Here is a 21,482-nt window from a genome sequence, read left to right on the forward strand (position 1 = left end):
TGCAGTAAAAAGGCATTTGCCTTCATCAAAACTTCACCAAAAAATCAAAAAAACTATTGGTTTTTTAATTAAGTACATTTAAAAAAAATCATAAATAACTCACCATTTATTATTTGTTGTACTTCTAAAAACAGTTTTTCTTGAAAAAAAAATGGATTTTAAACTTTTACACAAACTGGTAGACACAAACAATTTGTTTTGACCGAATTATTAGTAGGTAGTACCGAAATATCTCGTATCCGGCAGTGACCGGGATTTATTGTTCATTTGTATGAGAAATCCATTCTTCTGTTTTTCATAGACACAAATTTTTCAATTACGCGTTTGTTGAAGTCAGGAATCTCTTGTATCATTTTTTTTTTCGATACTGAGCATACATAATGCGTTCAATCTTGGTTGCGCGATGGTGTTTCTACTAAAACACTTAATCCGTTTGAGTGTGGAAAAACATCTTTCGCTTTCCACTGATGTCATCGGAATAGTACAAATTAAGTTTAATAGTAAAACCGTTTCCGTAAATGTGTCAATGAGATTTTTTTCGATTAAAATGTTTAATAATGCTGAGGCACCATCAGCATTATAAAAATTATCCAAGCTGTAAATAACAGACAATTCATTTTTGAATTTATTTTTATCTAAAAAGTCATACGTTTTAGTCACCAAATTAAAATCATTTGTAGGAAAAGATTTATGATAATTAATAAATTGATCAGAATAAAATAATTTGGATGCTAATAAATGATCACAAAATTGAAAACGGTCTTTTGCTTGATTAATTATTAAATCACACACTTGCTTGGATTCCACTAAACAGGGTAAATCATTCACTCGCCGACGTTTTGTCACTATAGGTTCAGTTAAGGTATCAGATGATTGGCGGATATTAACCATTGCCCGTTCGAAATCACCAACACTATTTTGGATCTTAATATTATCAATATTGCGCGATTGAAACTGTTGAAATAATATTTCACACACAGGCATTACTTTTGAAAAAAAATTTAACCAAAATATAAATAAATTATTGTTTAAGTAACCCAGTAACATTTCAGCTTGATTAATTGTGTTGTAGTCGTTGGAATTATCGTTTAATAGAACGTCTAAGCACTCCTTCAATGATTCACTATTATCATGAACAGCGCGAACTGTCCGTATATTAAAATTCCATCTAGTTTGATTGGCTGATGGAATTTTCTTCTTCACTATATTTTTCAAAATCTCCATACGTTTAGATGATCTCGAGAAAAAAGGTGGAAATGCATGTAAGTTTGCAAAAAAATTTGCCACATTTCTATTTACATTTACGCTTTTTTCTAAAACCAAGTTAAATTGGTGTGCGTAACAATGGACAAAAAATGCGTAAGGAAATGTAGACTTTATAATTGATTGTACACCTCCTAATCGTCCCGACATAACAGCAGCACCATCATAACATTGACCAACAAGTTTATTTTTGTCAATTTGTAAAATTTCTAACTCTTTCAGAATTTCTGCAGCGATATCATTGGCAGTATGTCCTTTCGGATGTATAAATTTCCAAAATCGTTCAAAAATTTCGCCATCTTTTGTATATCTTATAACAAACACAAGCTGTGTTTGTGTCGATATATCAGTTGTCTCATCTGCTTGAACAGCAACAAATCTACAGCTAGCAATTTGTTGTTTAATTTCATCTTGACATACCATAAGCATTGCATCCAAAATATCGTTCTGTATGTTACATGAAATTCCTTTAAAAGCACTATTACTATCTAAATGCTCTTTCATTGACAGATCTATTTCAGAAACAAAATTCACCAACCCTTTATACACTCCTGGATTTAGCGATCCAGCTGATTCGTCATGCCCACGTAGTGCTAATTCGAATGCGCCACAGAATTTAACGCAATCAATCAATCTGGATAATATGTATCGATTTTTATCAACTTTTTCGTTAAATTCTTTGATTGATTTTCGGTACCCTGAATCCAGTTGTTGCCGTATATTCATCGTTCCTAAAGCGGCCAAATGCATACAATTTGTTAAATGTATTTGTGAAGCAGCATGTTTTTTAATTTTTATTGTCAAGTGCGCCAAATCCACTACACCTTTGATGGTCCACTCGTCACTGCCACTAAAAACAATACATGGAAAACAGAATAGTGCATTTAATTTGTCACATCCACACAGCCATGAATTTTGTTCATATTGTTTAACATTGAATGTTCTTTCGTATTTTTTAGTTTTTGAAACGCATTGTTGTTTTAATTTTAGGTTAGGAACAGGTCTGCTGCTGCTTTTAATACGAAGGCGTTCTTCAAACGTATTAGAATGTTTTTTTATGTACTCAACATCAAACGGTGCCATTTTAAAAAAAACTAATGTACACAGTAACTAAAAATATCACATTGAAAAATAATTTAACAAGCGCGCACCACCGTTTTACATTACCAATAAGCGGGAACTAATGGCAACTGGCGATGTTGATCAGCTGTTGCAGCCGGAAACCACGTCAATATTACAAGCTGCAATACTATAACTTGCCAACGCGTGACAATCTCGTCTTCGTGTTAGCAAATGTTTTATTTTATTGAATGGACAATTATTGAGAATATTACCATCAGTAATGCCATTTATCATTCAATTCGAATAAAAAATAGAACTTCCGCTTATGAGAAGCAACATATTAAGGAATGACTTACTTCAATAACATATTAAGAAAATAGGTGACCTGATTTAATGTGGCTCTTGAAAGCAGTAACTCATCAAAATTAACATTATTAAAGCATTGCACATCACAGCCGTGATATTTTACGATTTCCACCCTACCACGCATGTTAAAACCCCACAGAGCTAGTTTGGAGAGATATCATAATTGATAAACATTGTGAATTTAGTTGTCAAACTGAAAAAAACTTGAAGTTTATTTTTAAATTGTACTTCGCTTAAATTTGAGAAATATTGTCAACATGTGCGGAAATTTAATATACGTACTGTGAAACGAATTTATTTTTATAATAATATTGAATAAAAATTGTCAAACAATAATTGTTGTGTAATACGGGCTGTATGGTTTTAAGACCGAATATTCCCGACGTTCTTCGAAGTAGGCATTCGGACGTGAGCGACTTGAACCGTCGCTCGCGTAGACGACATTTCACGATGAAAAAATATGTACAAATTGGTTTTTTGCTCATTGCAAAAGCATTAATCGATATAAGATTTCCGGGCGCTTTCCGACAGACGAGCGACACGGTATATCGCTCAAATGAACAAGTCTTTAAAATAGCCGGTTAAAAACACATATTGGAATTTGTTTTTGTATATGAATTAATGACCACGGTAATTAATAGATCAGAACACTTTTAATAAATCAAATATAAATGAAATACTTATTTAAAAAAAAAATATTTTCGCATAAATTGAGTGGGTGGGTGGGTGTTCACCGCTCCACCGCTCTCATTGGAAAATCGCCACTGCTAGAATCTACGTTAATTTTGATTATTATTACGTCGTCGTTATATACATTCTTACCATTACTCTTCTTGGTTCTTATGACCGACTTACATCATCCACAGTTCACCCTGAGAAGTGGTGGGACCTGCCAGAGCAAACTGCGGGACTTCTACATACATTTACATATTGCTGTGCTTTGTCGAGGGTCGTAGTCATATAACCGGTGGCACATTGACTATTGGGATCAGAGCGAGTGGCTGGGTCGGCACTACTCTTTATGGGAGCACCCCGCAGGGGTCTACGAACTAGGTGCGCGACAGTTTCCTAAATTATACACGGGGGTTATCATTTAAGTATATCAATCATCATATAGGTATTGATACCGGATGAAGGTCTCCCACAAGAGACCACCTCAAAGGGCGGCCCGAACCATCAACTTTCCCAAAAAACCACAGCCTACGTCCACTCTTCGCGGTTCTCGCAACCCTCGGCCGAGCAGAGCCCGCCTCCTCAAAAATTCGAATTCATCCACGCTCCCGCCAAAACACAGACGCGGTCTGTCGAAAACGGCCGCTCGCGCCGCCACTAGTCAATCCGCCGGTAAAACAGAGAGCGCGATGACGCCGGCAATCTGACGGTTGGACGCGCGCGAAAATCTTCTCATGCCTCTGACGCCGAACAACAGCATCGACCGAAAAATCTCTCTCTTCAATTGGACGCCGGACAGCTAGCATCGCCTCTGCTCGCCTCGGACGCGAAGCCAAGCCAGCATCTCCACTTCTCCAGCCAAAAATACCGCGTCGGCGTCAAGCAAGCATCCTAAGCTAAAAGCATTCCGGACAGCCCAGCCAGCATTTCCCGCCAAAAAGACTGCATCGCCAAGCCGCAAGCACTGACTCTCGCCTCGGATGCCAAGCATCAGCAGCCCAGCCACGACACCACGTTTGCAGCCCGCCAAATCGCCAATTGCCAACCGACCGCCAACGACAATACCCTGTATCAACGACTTAAAATACAGCAGCCTCAACACCATACACCGTGCGTTTCTGTCTCTCACTCCCGCTTCTTTGGCCATGACATTATCACGGTCTGCCATCTCCGCCTAAGCGCGAAGAAGGCCAGTGATAGTATCACATCAAATTGCAACGCACAACCACATAATATTTAAAATATTAAATAGTCCTGAAACGAAGCAGGGCCACAGGCGACTTTTTTTTACTATTAATGAAATAACGTCAAAAGTGCATTAGCAAACTAACCAAGAACTCAGTAAATAGATTTTTGTTTGCTTCTGCTTCAATATATCTGGCGCAGAAATCATTTAAAAGTGGAAACATGGCGAACTTATTTTTTTTGTAATTTTGATTTCCAAAGCTCCAATTTTTTATGAATGCCTTGTGGTCTTGTTTAATGGTCCTTGCAGTGGCGCACCCAGGATTTAATATTGGGGGGGGGGCAAGGAGGAGAATGTAAATTAGTCCTATAGGCTATTTTTCTTCTTCGCAGCCTAATTTCTCGTTTATCGGTCTTTTGTCTATTGCACTCGGTGTACCTACACCATGGTCCCCACATCCTGAAACGGGCCCTTGGGCTAGGATATTTGGGGTCCCCCCTACCTACCGCTAAGATTAAAGGCAGTGTGAAACACTACATTAACGTTTTTCAAATTATGTTTTAGTTCAAATTAAGGGTACTTATACAGTGTATTGGCGATTTTTAATACATCTACTTTAATAATGGAGCTTTCGAGTATCGACACATAATAATCAAAAAATATATTGCACAACTATATAAGTAATTGAAAATGTTCATAGCTATGAAGTATAATAGCGCCGCAGGCGACTTTTTTTACTATTAAAGCTAATTTATGATGTGTGTTAAACTCACTTATCTGGTCAACCCGACACGCCGGGCCCCCCACAGCCCGGGCGCCCAGGCTAGAGCCCTGTCAGCCCTCCCCAGCCATGACCTACACCACTCCGGAATTCGGGTGGACACCGAGAATTTTTTGACAGTTCCATTAGGGATTGGGTTTCTAAAAAAACCTGACATTAGTGTTTCGAAATTTTTGTGTTAGAAATTAAAATCTAAGAAATTTTTCTAAAAAGGGTGCTGGAGAATTATTACAAATCATTTTTTTGCCGTGTTTTTATTTGTCTAAGTTCAAAGGTATAGTTTATTGGCTTTCAATTTCAGTGTTTAAAATCATTCTGATAATTTTCATTTTTGGGGGGTGCCAGGGCCCCTTGCCCCCCCCCCCCTGGGTGCGTCACTGGGTCCTTGCATTGATTTATTCACTCAATTTTTTAAAATTTTCAACCAAATAGACAAGTTTAACAACAAAATTATCGTTCCTAAACAAATTTGCCTCAAATTTCAACATTATGATTTGATCCTTTTATTTAATTTTTCACGAAATAGCCAGCGTGCATCACAATAGTATAATTAAGTGAGGTATTATAAAATTAGTCTCCATATTTTCAGACAGGTTTGGAAACAACCTTTAATAGGACTGTTATTTTATGTAGTTTATAACTACCGGCCGTTTTATAAAATATGAATTTGCAAACTGCAAACCTGTGGCTATATTAATTGTGTGAAACTTTTCGCGCCTCCCAGTTTGGAAATCGCTGCAGTAAACAATGAATAGGTAGTATAATAGCAATATAAATACCAATGTGTTGTAAGTTGTAACTACAACATTATCGTGCAATTTCTAAATGTTTTGACAGACATAATTATCAGTGCAGAGTAGGCAGTGATATTCATTACAGACTGTTGAATTCTCCAATTTTTCATTCTTCAAACTTCATTGTGCAAAAATAAGTCATGTAATTTTTTTTTACTCTGATACCAAATTTATTTCCAGTTATAGACAGCTTTTGCAAATTATTGCGAACCCCTGGACATGGTTTGCAGCCGGTTGGGAATCACTGATCTATGTATGGCCACCATCATTGAAATTTATTTTTCGAGATGGTATAAATTTATTTTACAACGATTGCGACATCTGTAGAAATACATTCCAACCATGACAAAAGCGTATCGTAGAGTTGATTCTAGTAAGGACTCAAACCACAATATAAAATTTTGACGAAAGGTTTGAAACTCCGGTATTGTATTTTGAGTTTTGATTATTCACACACAGAACAAACAATAAACCACATAGAATTATTGTTTTTCTTAAAATATATATGATAAACATGGGAAATTTTCTTGTATACGTTTGTGGACGCCATTATACGTAATTATCTTAATAATATTATGTTCATAAAGTGAAGCAAAATTTCAAACTTATCGATTTGTAGTTAGTTAGTCATGTATTACCTCACCATCAGGGATGCACTGAGGTTAATGAGCGCATATAGGCAAATTTATAAGTATGCTTCCTCAAGTTATACAAGTGAAGTCTGGAATAAATAACGTTAACATTAAACAATTAAGAAAATGCTAACCTGATGTATGCCTGACATACTACAGGAGGACCTCGACTTTCGCACATAATTGGTTCCTGAAAAGGTGTGCGAATGTTGAATGTTCGAAAGTAGAGGGAAGTAAAAAAAAAATTAATTGTGTGTATTTTGAAATATGTATTTATCAAGTAAATGAGACATGTTTAAGTGGGGTTTGCGGATGTTTCCCTTAAAAAGTTATCAAGAGTTAACTGTTTGCCACTATTCTTTTTCTCATTTTAAGTGGTAAATTATTAACTTTACAATATTGCTTAACTGCTGGCACGAAATGTAAAGTGAACCAATCTTTTAATATTAACGCAGTAAACCCAGGTTTTTTTTATCTTTATTTGATTACTGGATACAATTCTTTATCCTTCCCTTTCAATGCCCTGGTATTTTCTGGTTGATAAATTAACATTGGCATCAATTTTAAATCACCAGCCAAGTTTCCACCAAGAAGCAATGTCAATCGGTTTTTAGAAGGTTTATGCCCAGGGGCAACTGATTCTTCCTTAGATAAGAATGTACGACTAGGCATTTTTTCCAAAATAAACCTGTGTCATCTACATTAAATATTTGGCTAGAGGAATATTCTCCATCTTCAATAATTTTGGATAATGAGGAAATAAATTCTCCGCGAAAATCAGCCGATTCTCCAGTGAATTTAATATAAACCAACCGTTACTTGCTTGAAAATTGTGTTAGAATCTTCTTTTAATCTAGCCTTCCAATCTCTGTGCAAACTAAGAGCCTTCGCTTGAATAATTGAAATATTCAGAGGGACATCTTTTTGATGTTGGTCGTCGATCCATGATGACAAATATTTTTCCATTTCATCCATAACTATGCCGTGTCTTTTGGAAACAACCTTTAAAGATATATTTCCACAATTTTGAACGTATTCCTTAATTTTTATTTTATTTTTCAAAATTGAACATAATATAGTAGTAGACCTGTTTGTATCATACGAACGTCCGATTGAAGAAAAAGATTCACCGCAATCAGAACGTCGTGCGAAGTTTATAAGTCCTTGATTTCTCTTTGTTCGTACCTATCAACACTGCAGTTTTTCTGTTTCTCACTCTTGTTTATAAATCTTATTATGTCTTAACCCCACGGCCAGCGCGACGTTTTAAAAAACGTTTTTTTTTTAAATGTGCGAAATAGCGAATTGTGCGAAAGTCGAACGTTCGTAAGTCGAGGTCCGCCTGTATACTAAAAATGGTGATTTCATGCTGTGGATAAGAACTTTTCAGACTATTACGCGATTGTTCATCTAAATAATGATAACACATCATTATAAAAAATCTTCTTTTAGCTATTTCAAAAAATAAATCTGACAATGTGTAAAGGCTCAACGAATAAATCTGCTACTTATCGTCGCTATAGGATTGGTTCGTCGAATATCCGTTTTTGTCGAAATCGACCTCTTAATGCAAAATGATTTTTTGTATCTAAATGGACCAGAACCATCCTTTTCTTTAAATTGCTTTGTAATGAAAACAGCATTCATATGCTGTAAAAACAACAATTTAAATACCTCCATGTATTTAATTATAGGATAATGATATTTGTTTTTTGTCTCCTGAACATTTGACATTTGGTCTATTCGACAAACCAATCATACAACGACGTTATGTGAAATAGCTTGCAACTAATTAAAATATTAACCATAGTAATTTTTCTTCAGTTTCCGTGACACTTTCATATACTATCTATTATGCTCTCTGTATCCCAGGTTTTCTTCAAGATTTTTGTATATATTCACCGTCAAAACCTGTCCCCTTTCATTGATTCGGCCACAACCAGCTTCTGGTTGACTTATAGCATTACAATCGGAGTTGGCTGCTAATTGTTTATAAATAGCATAAGTTTTTATGTTTTTCTATTTTTTTTAGATGCAAAATGCGTTTTAAATTCTTGTAAAATATTAATGTGTATAAATTTTGTACCTACATCTATGCATCTCGAGACTGTATAGTTTATTATAGTACTTTTTGTGTGGCTGAAACACTGTTCCGCTGTCAGCTGCTTTCAGTGTGTCATACCTACCTGACTTGGAAATAAATGCCGTTCTCTGCAATATGTCATCTTTTTGTGATTGAAACTTCCCATCCTTGTCAAATGCCACTGTATATTTTCAGAATAAGAATAATTTAATAATATCGACTGAGGGTACTTGATGGAATTGCACAAAACTCCAAGTCAATTAGAAGAAAAATATAGTTAGCAATTAAAATTCCAATTAAGATAAATCAATATGTAATGATAATAATATTTCTTCTTTTGACCATGTCCGATCCTAATAGGACCATATTATGGGCCTCCACAGGGTGGATGTTTGTATTTACAGATTTTTGTTTTTACGAGAAATGGATGTTAGCCACTTGGTCAACGTGTTAGACTCTGACTCTAAACACAAATTGAAAAACAATATGTGTGTCTTGCCAGACCCAGGATTCGAACCTGGGACCATTTAAAAAAAAAATTTACGTCAATACCTTTTAGTTCAAAGCATTATTTTTTCTCTTCGTGGTTTTGATTATTGCGTGGCAGTGGCAGAAAGAAAATAAATTTGTAGAATTTTATTATTATAGATATATAATCATAAATCGTCAGGTGTTTGAATTTAGATCTAGCTTATCTCAGTATAAAAAGTATGAAATGGTTTGTCAAATGTTAGCATGTGGCGCGCCCTCACCCAGTGGACAACTTACTGGTGGATCTATAATTATTATTATTACATCATGTCCGATCCTAATAAGGTCGTGGGTGGAGGTTTTGTATCAACAGATTTTTGTTTTTACGAGAAATTGATGTTAGCCACTTGCTCAATCTATTATGGCCATATTCTGACTCCAAACACAAATTGAAAAACAATATGTGTAGCCCACCCAGGATTCGAACCTAGGAACCCACGACATTATAAGCAGCTTGGCCATTGTGGGGGTTTTATGTATCGTAATAGATTTTTGGGTTTCCACCGCGTGTAATTCTTCCTTCTTTCCTTGACGTTTCGGGCTCAAGTAACACATATCTCTTGATAATGGCCTGTGAAGAAGTACACGCGGTGGAAACCCAAGAATCTATTACGATAAAAAACAACCGTGAAAGTCTCAAACATTATATGGCATTTTATGTAATTATTAAAATAATTTGTATGATAAGCAGATATCGAATGTAGTGAAGAAAAAGAATATCTATTGGAAAGGGGCATTAATTACAGTAATAAAACAACATTTTCATTTTGAAATGGAGGTTTATAATAAGAATATCATTTAGGATGCGATTAAGTTATAAATACAAAGATTATATTACAGAACTACACAGGAAAGTAATAAATTGCTTTTGTATAGGAAAGTTTCGGTGTGATTAAGAGAAAAGCCAAAGAAATTACTTAAAAGTAACAACAGCGATTTGAGTATCAAAATAACTTTCTCTGACACCACTCACATAATATTAAATAGCATTACAAAAAAATAACTGTACAATAATTATTAATAAATGATATTGTTGGCAATTTAGGTTCACATTTTGTAGATCATAAGCGTAATGTAAAGCGGTATCTCAAAAAATGAGTATGGCGGAAAGTGTATCATATTTTATAAAAAATGTTTAATGTGGTATCACATCTCTTTAGTATACTTTTTAATAATTATTGCCTATAGAAACAACAGATAGAATTGCTTTCAATTATTTTGATTGTGCTGATGACCATTATTCATTTGACATAAAATGCTATGTATAATAAATACGTACTGTAAACATTCCTGGACCTGTGATGTAAACTTCTTTTATGTATGTGAGATAATATAAAGAAGTGGATGTGATTAGTGCACAAGTACACTGCCATTTAAACATTATAAACCTGTCTATTTTATGTAGTAAGGAATATTATTATTAAAAAAAAAAAAATATTAGATTCTCAGGTCCAGATTTTATGTGCAAGACACACTATCCAATAAAAAGAAGAATGAAAACATACAAAGCTAATTATAATCCAAAATTATAAATTGAAAAATGTAGAATCTTTAAAAAGTATTTTAGGAGGCCATTGAATAATATATTTTATACATTTTTTTTGCACAATGTATAAACATTTTTATATTCTTTCCCCGTTAGTAACAACACGTCATGTAAAATTGTGAAATCATTAAACAAAAAATTAATTCTGATGTTTTGATCTTTTCTTTTCTGGTAAATAATAATTGAAAATAGTACAAAATGATTTGCGGTTAGAATTTGTTATATACACACGGAAAGTTAGTTTTTTGAATTAATAGAGAGAAGAATTGTAACGAATGTATGTATTTTTAATGTAGTATTGCAAATATTGAGGTTGTTGAGTTTAAATTATTCTGTAAATATTCACGAGCTCTAAGAATCTTCTTCCGTATTCCGTCTTTAATTTTACAGTACATTCTACAGATATCACATTATCAATATGCAAACAGATCAATTTAGTTTTTTTATAATTATTTCGAAATTCCTAAACAAATACATTTATAATTTCTAAGATGTAATCGTATATGTTTAATCATAAATTAAGTTTTATACGACTAGTCTGTACAGATTTTTTTTCATTAGACTTGAATATATTACAATATGCCAATAGAAAAACATTCAATCTGATTCATCGACACAGATACCATATCACTAAAATGGTAAATACAATAATAAAATAGGCTGTCATCGAGTTTCACCAAAAGTCACTGGTCATTTTAGAAAACTTATCGTAAATAATTCTACTTGCAGTCTTTTATACACATATAAATATTATGTTCACTCGTATCCCGCTATCACACATTTGCACTAGAGCGTCTCAATGTCTTCAACTGACGTGGAATGGATATTTTTTTTATTGCTAAATTTCACGAATATCACTTTTTTAGAAACTCTACGGAACTCAACAGCTAAAAGTGTTGTCATGATTGCAGGAGTGCAGATATCCGTCTTCCGGTTGAGCGTATCCGCCTTCGGATATGACGGAATATTCCGGTTCGTTGGTGTTGGGATGACTGCAATAGCCGTTGTTGCGGCTGTGCTCGCAGTTGTCTTGGTGTCTCTGATAAGCGCTCACCGCTTCCGGGTTTCTTAGGAAACTATTCTCTTGTTTCCTAGAATATCGGGAGTCGATGTTGCGTTTATTATCTGTGTTATACTTAAAACTGTTGGTTTGGTTGACTTTTTTGTCAGATAAGGATCTGAGGGACCCGTTGTTCAAAGTGTGCGGCAGCACTCCATTTTTGGCGGCGTGCTGCGCTATCGCCCCATTGTTGAGGGTGTGGGGATGGCGGCAGGTATCGCCGTTCATGTACGTGAACCCGTTGACGGGCAACGTGCCCCCGCCTCCCTGGAGTCTCTGTGGCCTGCGCACGGACCCTTGGGCCCCGCCCGGCAGGAAGAAGACGCTGGGGGAGGCGTACAGCTCTAGCTACAGCTCAGTCACCGGAATCGTCCGGAGGGCGGAGGTGATGGGCTGCTGGGAGGTCGGGAACTGGGGAGGGTGGGCGCCGCGGACGATATAGTCCTCTTCTGAGAATGTTTTCTGATATTCATGCTCTTTACGTGAAATTGCACGGTTGTTCCATTTGTAGTCTTTGAATGCCTCGTGCACGCGTCTTCTGTAACGGCACAACAGTAGAACGAAAGCTGTGATCAGTGCAACGATTCCGAACACCAAAGATCCGATAATAGCTTGCTGTTTAGTATCGTGTAAGGCGCAACCCAAGTCATCGGGTCCCAAAGTTCTCAAAAGGCGTTCTTTCAAATGGTCAGGAGAGGCACACTGAACCTGCGAAAAGTTTTTCTGGGACAATCTTTCTTGCAGCCATAACAGCTGACAGGTACAGTGTAGAGGATTGTCTGTAAGTTCTAGTTTTTTGAGTTCGTGCCACGCCAAAAGAGACTCCGGAAGGGAAGTGAACGCGTTTTCTCTCAGGATGAGATGTCGCAGATTCGGAAGACCGACGAGAGATCCTTCTTCGATGGTATCTAATTTTTTATTACTAGCTAACACCAGCGTATCCAAATTGAGGTTCTCATTGAAAGCGGCGCGCTCAATTTTCTCCAATTGACTGGCACCGGTGATCTCCAATCTTCTGAGGTTAGTCAGACCTTTGAACGAATTTGCTTCAATCTCAGTAAAATCATTTTGGCCGATAATCAGCTCTTCGAGCCTAGTCAACTCTGATAACTGTGATGTTGGAATATTTTTCAGTCTATTATCTGACAGATCGAGATTCCTCAAACCCATAAGACCGCGGAAAGCTCCATCGCTTATATTCAGGAGTCCCGCCCCGCCTAGATCCAAGATAGTTATTTTATTAAGACCGGCGAACGCGTCTTCAGGAAGAGATGAGAAGGCATTCAAACCAACATGTAATTCTGCTAGGCTTCCCAGTACTGCGAATGATGGAGTTGGCACAGCGTTCAGCTGATTATCATCAAGATACAACACTCTCAAAGACACTAGTCCGCTGAATGCCGCTGGATCAATCCGAGATATTCTGTTCTGTCCTAAATTGAGTTCTTCAAGAAGCGGCAAAACGGCGAAGACTTCTTTGGTGAGTTCTTCAAGAAAATTTCCTCTCAAGTTCAGCACCGTCAAAGACGTCAGTCCTTGGAAAGTCCAGTTTGATACTGAAGATATTTTATTATGATTTAAATGCAGTTCTTGTAATTTCTTTTGATTGTCGAAACTTTTTATCGGAACGCTGACTAGATGATTATACGACAAATCTAAAAAGTACAGTTCTCCATAAAACTGTATGGAGCTATCGATCATTTTGATTTTGTTGTTTCTTATGACTAGTCGTTGGATTGAAGGGTTAAGAGTGATGGGTAGGACATCCAGTTTGCTCTCTTCGCATTGGACCACCAGGGTCTCATCATTGCAGCTGCATCCGTTAGGGCAGTTGGCTAACGCGTTTGTTGACGCCGCTAGAAGGATGATGCTGATTACTCCGCACACGCTCCACATGGAAACCTGAAAATAAGAAAAAAATAAGTTATTTATCATCCATGTAGACCTACTATGTAAATAGGATATGTTTTACTCAAGGGTTTCAGAACATAGGACCTATCAAATATCATGATTTTCAAAAATGCGGGTTCACAATATTCTTAGGTACATCAACACTTCAACAAACTGAAACTTTTAGACAATTTTTACCTCTTAGTTTACGTTTATAGGATATTCCTATATTGTTAAATATATTTAAAATAATGGATATTATGTGTTTAATAATTAATATTTTTTTAAATTCACTCAAAATTCAATGAGTAAAATATAATATAACATATAGGAAAAACTAATAAGGAAGGAAGATTATTTATACATACATAGTACGCTACTACAATTATCTATGGTACATACGCTAAACTGTCACATGACATGACATTCGAATTTTGAAAAGTTTTTTTATTCAATAATCGAACATCTCCAATACACACGTGTTTTTTTACTAGTTTTTTTTAGGTAGGTTCGATCCCTTGAAGAAATATGGGCACCCACATAGTGGAGGTTATATTAACAGATTTTTGTTTTTACGAGAAATGAATGTTAGCCACTTGCTCTACAGCCGTGCAATAGGTCCAAACACGCATTGAAAAAACAACATGTGAATATACCAGACTCGGGATTAGAATCCGGGACCAACGAGTCACGATATTATATGCCTGACGCGTAAATGCTCCGGCCATCGTGGGCGTACACACGTGTACCTATATGAGATTAGGAATTGATTGATTTAATTAATATTATTATTAATGGACGCATGGCAGGAGCGATCGCGTTTACAGGACCTTGAACAAATCGCCATACTGACCCCAGACTTCCAAGTTTTTAATCGCAATCCCATATTATACACTTATGTGGTGAATTACATTCTCCTGACGTGTCTCCATAAATGTAGATAGTACATAATGTTGAAAGGCCCATCTCTTGGTTCGACAGAAGTAACACTTAACATCAAAACAGAAATCGCCGTTCTCAACCACGGCGGGAGAAAATTTATTTCTGGGAATTTTCGTTCGTTACGCCACGACGTATAATATGCGAAAGGACAGTAAAACAGAGCGGGTGGTAGAGGAAATAGTGTGTTACAATTTCGGCGTAGGTACCTATTTTGAAAATATGCTTATAGACCTACAAACTTATCTGTAGAATGGCCAAAAATTGAACTACGAACTACCATAGGACGCCATTTTGAAAATGTCATTCGAATGTCAGATTTTGTCCAGTTACGAGTCTTGATTGGGTAGTTTTCGACAGTGGCTCCCCCATCCCATCCTACAGATAAGTTTGCAGGTCTGTACATGCTATAATCATAACTTCAAATATATTTTTTTAAATTTGGAAGCATCCGAAAGATGTTTTATACCTCTATGGTTCGAAATAAATTATCAAGAATACCTACATATTATTATGTAGGTGCCTACCAAAAGCGAAATTGTTTCATTTCTCCAACCTACGCCATTTTCGGTTGGAATTCGCTATTTTATGGCGCCATTTTAAGTTTACGGGATTCCCGTGTTAATTACGGATGTGTGCTTAACGATACGATAATAATATATCGCGTTCACGATAAGACCCTTTACCCTTTGTCGGCGATATCTCCCATCGCCATGGCAGTACGAAGTGGAACTCCAACATTTGGATTGCGACAAAGATAGGCGACTAGCCTTTTGTATTTGCATCGTGAAACACTCCTGAGGTGATATGAGTAAAAATTGTTTAGCAGATGGGACAGATAGAATTCATTGGACAGAATTAACAGATACAAAGGTCACGAGTACAATGTAAAATGTGGATACAGGATACATGGCAAAAAGGGTAAAGCATCTTGAAAGAAAACGATGGAGATAGGTATGCTAAATTTAATATTGTAGTGAATGTGAAATCAAAATACTCACACGAATAATTGAATGTCTACTGATACAAAAATACCCCTTTCACGACTATTAAAACAAATCAATATTATTAATATAATAATATAAGATCATCTAAGTAAGAAAACAAAGTATTTGTATTAATCAATAAACTGTGAATTTCGGTTTACTCCAGGCAATCGTAAATTAAATTTTAATTACATAATCGATATTATAATATCGTCGGCTCGCTGAACGCGAATCGTATGCAAATCAATTTATTCCATACCAACGTTAATACTCACGAGATTTCGTTGGCAACACTGAAATTTACCTACCTACGGTTTTCCTAAATCGAAACGAATGTGTGTGCAACACTTAAATTAATAATGTATGTAGGTATACTCGCCATTTAGCAGCGAAAATAATTCAGCATTTAGCACTGAACAAAGTGTATATTTATTTCAATAAAATATAAAATAGTGGATTTATGTTTTGTTTTACATTATTTATTTTAATGCACACATTTAGAAGCATTAATTCAATTTTTGGCGTCGATTCACGTCCATTTCAAACATTGTTATTGTTTATACATAATATAAGTTAATTAATTTATGGTGATTGATAATATTATGTATCACTGCACGTCGAGCATCTCACAGAGATTGGACAAAGAAAAGAAATCATAAATAACGTTTTTTTGTAATAATATTATTTTATTTTATTTTTGTAGTATTTGTGAGTTTACGTGATCACTAATTCAAATAATGATGAATTGTGAAAAACAAATTTCATTTATTACGTTTTGATTCCAATAAATCTAAGGAATAAGTGGAAAATTTTCCAGAAATGAAATATGCAATGCAATATTATTTGCAGCTAATTTAATTGTTTGCTCTTGCAACCTCTTTTTGTTCCATCTACCTAGAATCTAGATAGAACAACGGTATCTTTAATAATCGTTGGATAATCTGTGTAATATAAAAAAGGTCACTCTTAATTAACAATATTTCTTTCCTACTTAGATTTCTAATGGTATTGTACAGACGCTAAACACAGAATGAAATACACCGGCTATAACTCAGTGGGAAAATTGCATGTTGGACGGAGGTAAACAATTGCAAGAAAGAATAACAATACACACTTAGACAGTTTAAACAAAAGAAAATATTTTTTTAATATTTGGGTTAAGTATCTTGAAAATTTCAGAATTAATGGAATCTCTTATTTCTTCAAATTGCGGCGCGAATCATATTAAAACGATTAGCCATATTATTATTATAGACCCACCTTAGTATTAAAAAATGTCACCGGAAGCGGAAATGTCTAAATCGAATATAAATTAATTTAATTTTCTGAAATACCTACCAATTTGAATTTTAACTTCTCATTATAAACTTCCAAGCCCCCAACGCATAGATTACATAATATTATTTATGCGTAGTGTTACACGTCATATAAATTTTAATCCTACATAATAATATGATTATTACGATTTGAACACTAGTAAAATTAAAATTGTATTGATTATTTATTAAACAAAATTCTCCTTCATTGGGTAATACTTGTGTTACAATGACATATTGATATTACCTACTTACGTATGCCAGGTTAAGAGCGGAGATGGATAATAATTAGATAGATAACTACATTTGACATTGAACACAATAAACCAAGAATGTCATATGAGGTATGCGAGTAGGTGTAAGGGCAAGGCTGTTGACATCATTATCGATACAAGCGTATTATTATGTTAATCTATTCAAGAAAAATATTCACAAAGGTACCTACGTATCGTATGTATTATTATTGTGTCGATGGATTTCCGAAGTGATAGATTGCCAATAATTGAAATTGATAGGTGTATGGAAAAAAATATTGTTAACATTTTTATTGTCTATGGTTGACAAAGAACATGAATTATAATATGGCTACTGGATAAAGAATAATAATAGATGTCACCATTGGTGATAGTTCAATACGTTAGGTTAGGTGGTTAAGGGCAGATACACATTAACATCGTGTAATGTGAGCTCGTATGCTAGAACCATCAGAACATTCAATAATAAAAATTGACAACCTACAAAAACATGGTGTAAATTATTATACCATCATGCCACGTGCCGTCACGCTGAGATACATAGTGAATAAATATAATACGATCTATCTCAACGTTTCCACCTCTATCTCAGCATGACAGTACGTGCTGTGATGGTAATATGTGTTCAGACTATTAGGCACCTGTTAATTTTGGCCCTTTTCAAACCAATCATACGACTCAAAAATGTGTAAATTTGCAGAAAATAAAATTAAAAACATTTGCGAGGTTCGTGATGTGAAAGTAAGTGAGATGATTTTAGTGTGATTCTGACATATTTAAATACCAAGTAAAACGATATCGCATACTTCAGCCTGTGGCTCACGTGTGCTCATGCTCACGACGTGATGATAATGTGTTGCTAGTTGAACGGTTGTCAGATTAATTAACTATATTCAAAGAAAACGTGATGGAAATGTTCGATAGTAAATAATTTTCTGAATTATAGGTATATTTCAATAAACTAGTTTCTTAGTATGTTTATTATTAGTCACATAGGTACTTACTGTATTTGCAGCCGGCACAAAAAACTTAAGCTGAATATTAAAATATTAATATAACTATGATACCCCCTGCTGCTATATTCTTGATTGTAATTAGGAATTTACCATCTGTTCATTAATCACATTCGTTTGATTATTTTCTCCCGTACCCTTGCCATTTCATTAAAAATCAAAATATATTGTAAAAAGTAATTTTTTGTTACGTTCTTTTACTGTATAAAGTTTACTACGGTTTACAATTTTAACGAAAAGCTTGTCTGGACCTATCAGGTAGGTAATATGTATATTGTATATTAACATAAAAAAACTAGAATTAGTCTATTACCTAACGAATAATCATTTAAAAAAGATTCATTAAAAACACATTAAGGCTCAGTACTTTTTGATTGTTAACTGTTAAGGAAAATAAAAAATAAGTTAATTTAATAAACGACTTCTTTCATTCAACTATTATATTATATTTAACATACCTACATAATTTGAAAACATCTGTTAGACTAGAATTAGTAGATAAGCATTTCATATAGGAACTACTAGTTAAAATTGTCATATAATTAAGTAGGAAAAGCACACTGGCGCGAATCCAGCGGTTACAGGTTAACGTCTCTTCAGGTGTCATATTTTTTTTCTAAAATGCATATTTTCTAGTAGGTATATGTATGCATGGGATGTTTTCAAATTCTGTATGTTCAAGTTAATTTAAGGTTGTTTTTCAAATCTGTGACGAAGAAGACGACGCTTTAAAAATAAATAGCTAGGGATCATATGTTAATATTATATTTATTTTTATTATCAGATACAGTTATATAATAAATTTGTGAAAGAGACAGATAAAGAAAAAAGTTACTTTAGAATAATATAGAAATACCATAATTTACTGACAGTGTAAATAAATATCTACAGCAGTATGTAAATTGATAACGTCTCTATTTCGAATAGAATTAGGCGAGGCAAGTTTTTTTAACTGTAATTTCTACAGAATAACAAATAATTCTGAAAATTATCTATTGACACACGCAGCAACATGGGCAGTAAAAGCTGGTGGGTGTTTTTCTTGCACATCTGATTTGAATATACAAAAATAGACACGAGAAAGAAAATCAATTTACAAAAAAGCAGCATCATTTACGATACATTTAGTTCTAAGTGGATGTAGAGTAAATTGACTACGTCTTTAAGGTATGAATAATAAAATAAGATATCGTGGAATAAAAGTCCATCTTTTACTGACTATAAAAAGTTTTACGAGGCACCCAATTGATGCTAATGGCCGAGTGTATCCCATTTTTTTTGTTTATGTAAATTTTCAATCCGCAGCGACGAGTGGGGTGGCTGTTTATTCTACTTTCTTGCGTTCATATTTCGGCTGACGGATAGATACTTTTTCAACAACACACCACTATATTTCGAGAAAAATACATTATTTTATATTTATTGGCAATTTATAAGTATTTTTTCGTTAGTATTTGATCGCAAAAACGGTTTTATGTATAGGTAACACCTTGTAGGTAGGTATTAAACTATGTAATAAGACAAACAGTGTTGCCAATACAGTCGTACGACAAAAACATGTCAGATGGGGTATGAAAACAAGCTATTTGGCAGGAAAAATTGCTAGATTTTGTGAAAATAAAATTTCAAGTAAATTTATTTATTCTACCAAGAAAGAAGTTAATACCTTTCATTTCGCGTATCGGAAAAAAATGCAAATATCGAAAAAATGTCTACGTGTAAAAAGTACAAATTTAAAGAAAAATATATTTCAAAATTTACAACAAAAATGCCTATATTATGTCAATGGTGTTCAAGTTTCGTTTCATGTCATTCCGATAATCGTCAAACTTATATGATACTTATATAAAAATATATGATACCATTTCACTATAAGGCCATGAATGCTCCCGTTACTTCAAGTGTTAAATTATGTTGTCTTATTTCTCACGGTACTAAAATAGGCACCGACCCATCTGCATTAAGTAGATACCTATTTGATAGTCAGAAATTTGATGAGCATGAAAATAAATAAACTAAATATCGAGCGTATTTTTAGCACATTTAAATCTGTTGGAGGCATTAAAAATAGTAGGAAAAATGCCACAAGCCAGATGCGTTTTTTATAAGCTAGATGCCTCTCGAAAAACGCTACATTGGCAACGGTGAGGACAAGTAGATAATATGCTTCTACTTTCCTCATTCTTAATGACGCTAGGTACAACATATGTTAAATACATAGTTTTTTTCTGATATATAACTATATCTATGATCCAGAATCGAATAAACATGTCAGAACCTTTTATCATGTTCCTGCGAAATGAGCAAATAATTGATTTTTAGTTATTATATAACGTAATTCATTATTTTCATTATACTGAAACCGTAACCATACGTATTGAGTATTGCTCAGAGTCCAGACAAATAGGAATGGGAAAGCGAATTATTACAATCGTATAGCTCTTTAAGTTTGAACGTTTTGAAAAGAGTTTCAAATACGTCTGAGAGCATTTCACAGCCTTCGAATCCAAGATCAGAGAGAGTTGCCCTAGGTATAGGTGTATACTTACCAAATCCACGTGAATTTAATTCCAAACTATTACAGAAGAAAAAATAGCACTAAAGCTTAAAAGCTATCTTCACTCTTTATGGTTAAGTATGCATACTATGATTGTTTAAGTTGATTTAAATTTCATACATTTTAATGGAAAGATTCAAACGTGTTTAAAGCGGGAGGAAAATAATTACAAGATAAAAAGAACTTTTTATATACCACGTTTTTAAATTTTCTGTTGAATCATATAAACTTGACAATTCTATGTATTAATAAATTCTTTTTTTGAACTTGATAGAAATACTGAATAAATATAGAATACTGAAATTTGACATTTCATATTGATTTCCATAGTAACGCACGTATATTACTTTTAACGAATTTCTTCCGAAACATACAAAACAGAATTAACAGAAAATGAATTCAATTCTGCTTAAAGATGGCCAAAAAAAGTATTAAACGAATGCATTGTCGTCGTGTTCTGATATATTCTAAAAGTTTCAAATGTTTAGCTAGTCGGGAAGTTAGTTATCTTGAACAAACAAGAAAAAATTTGTACTGCACAAGAAAAAATC

At 34.5% G+C, this 21,482-nt stretch overlaps 2 protein-coding genes across 3 annotated transcripts in view; both read right to left on the bottom strand.

Moving 5' to 3' along the window:
• Window positions 1-11,087: 11,087 nt before the first annotated feature.
• Window positions 11,088-21,482, bottom strand: part of LOC147066351 (uncharacterized) — a 1,224,975-nt gene continuing 1,214,580 nt past the window's right edge. For both annotated transcript variants that reach the window (XM_085955769.1, XM_085955768.1), the window contains exon 11: window positions 11,088-13,878. In XM_085955769.1, the coding sequence (XP_085811895.1) occupies window positions 12,325-13,878 (1,554 nt within the window). In that variant the 3' untranslated portion in view covers window positions 11,088-12,324. The remainder of the gene's footprint in view (window positions 13,879-21,482) is intronic.
• Window positions 11,797-12,309, bottom strand: LOC147066352 (uncharacterized). Its single transcript, XM_085955770.1, has one exon. It carries the CDS (start codon window positions 12,202-12,204, stop codon window positions 11,797-11,799), a length of 408 nt encoding a protein of 135 aa, XP_085811896.1. The 5' UTR covers window positions 12,205-12,309.

Source organism: Rhyacophila brunnea, unplaced genomic scaffold (genome assembly GCF_057557595.1).
Source record: "Rhyacophila brunnea isolate RB1 unplaced genomic scaffold, BYU_Rbru_1.0 scaffold_5, whole genome shotgun sequence".
NCBI lineage: Eukaryota > Metazoa > Arthropoda > Insecta > Trichoptera > Rhyacophilidae > Rhyacophila > Rhyacophila brunnea.

Coding starts and splice junctions, on each gene's coding strand:
- LOC147066352 (XM_085955770.1), bottom strand. CDS start 12,204: ATGAACGGCGATACCTGCCGCCATCCCCACACCCTCAACAATGGGGCG.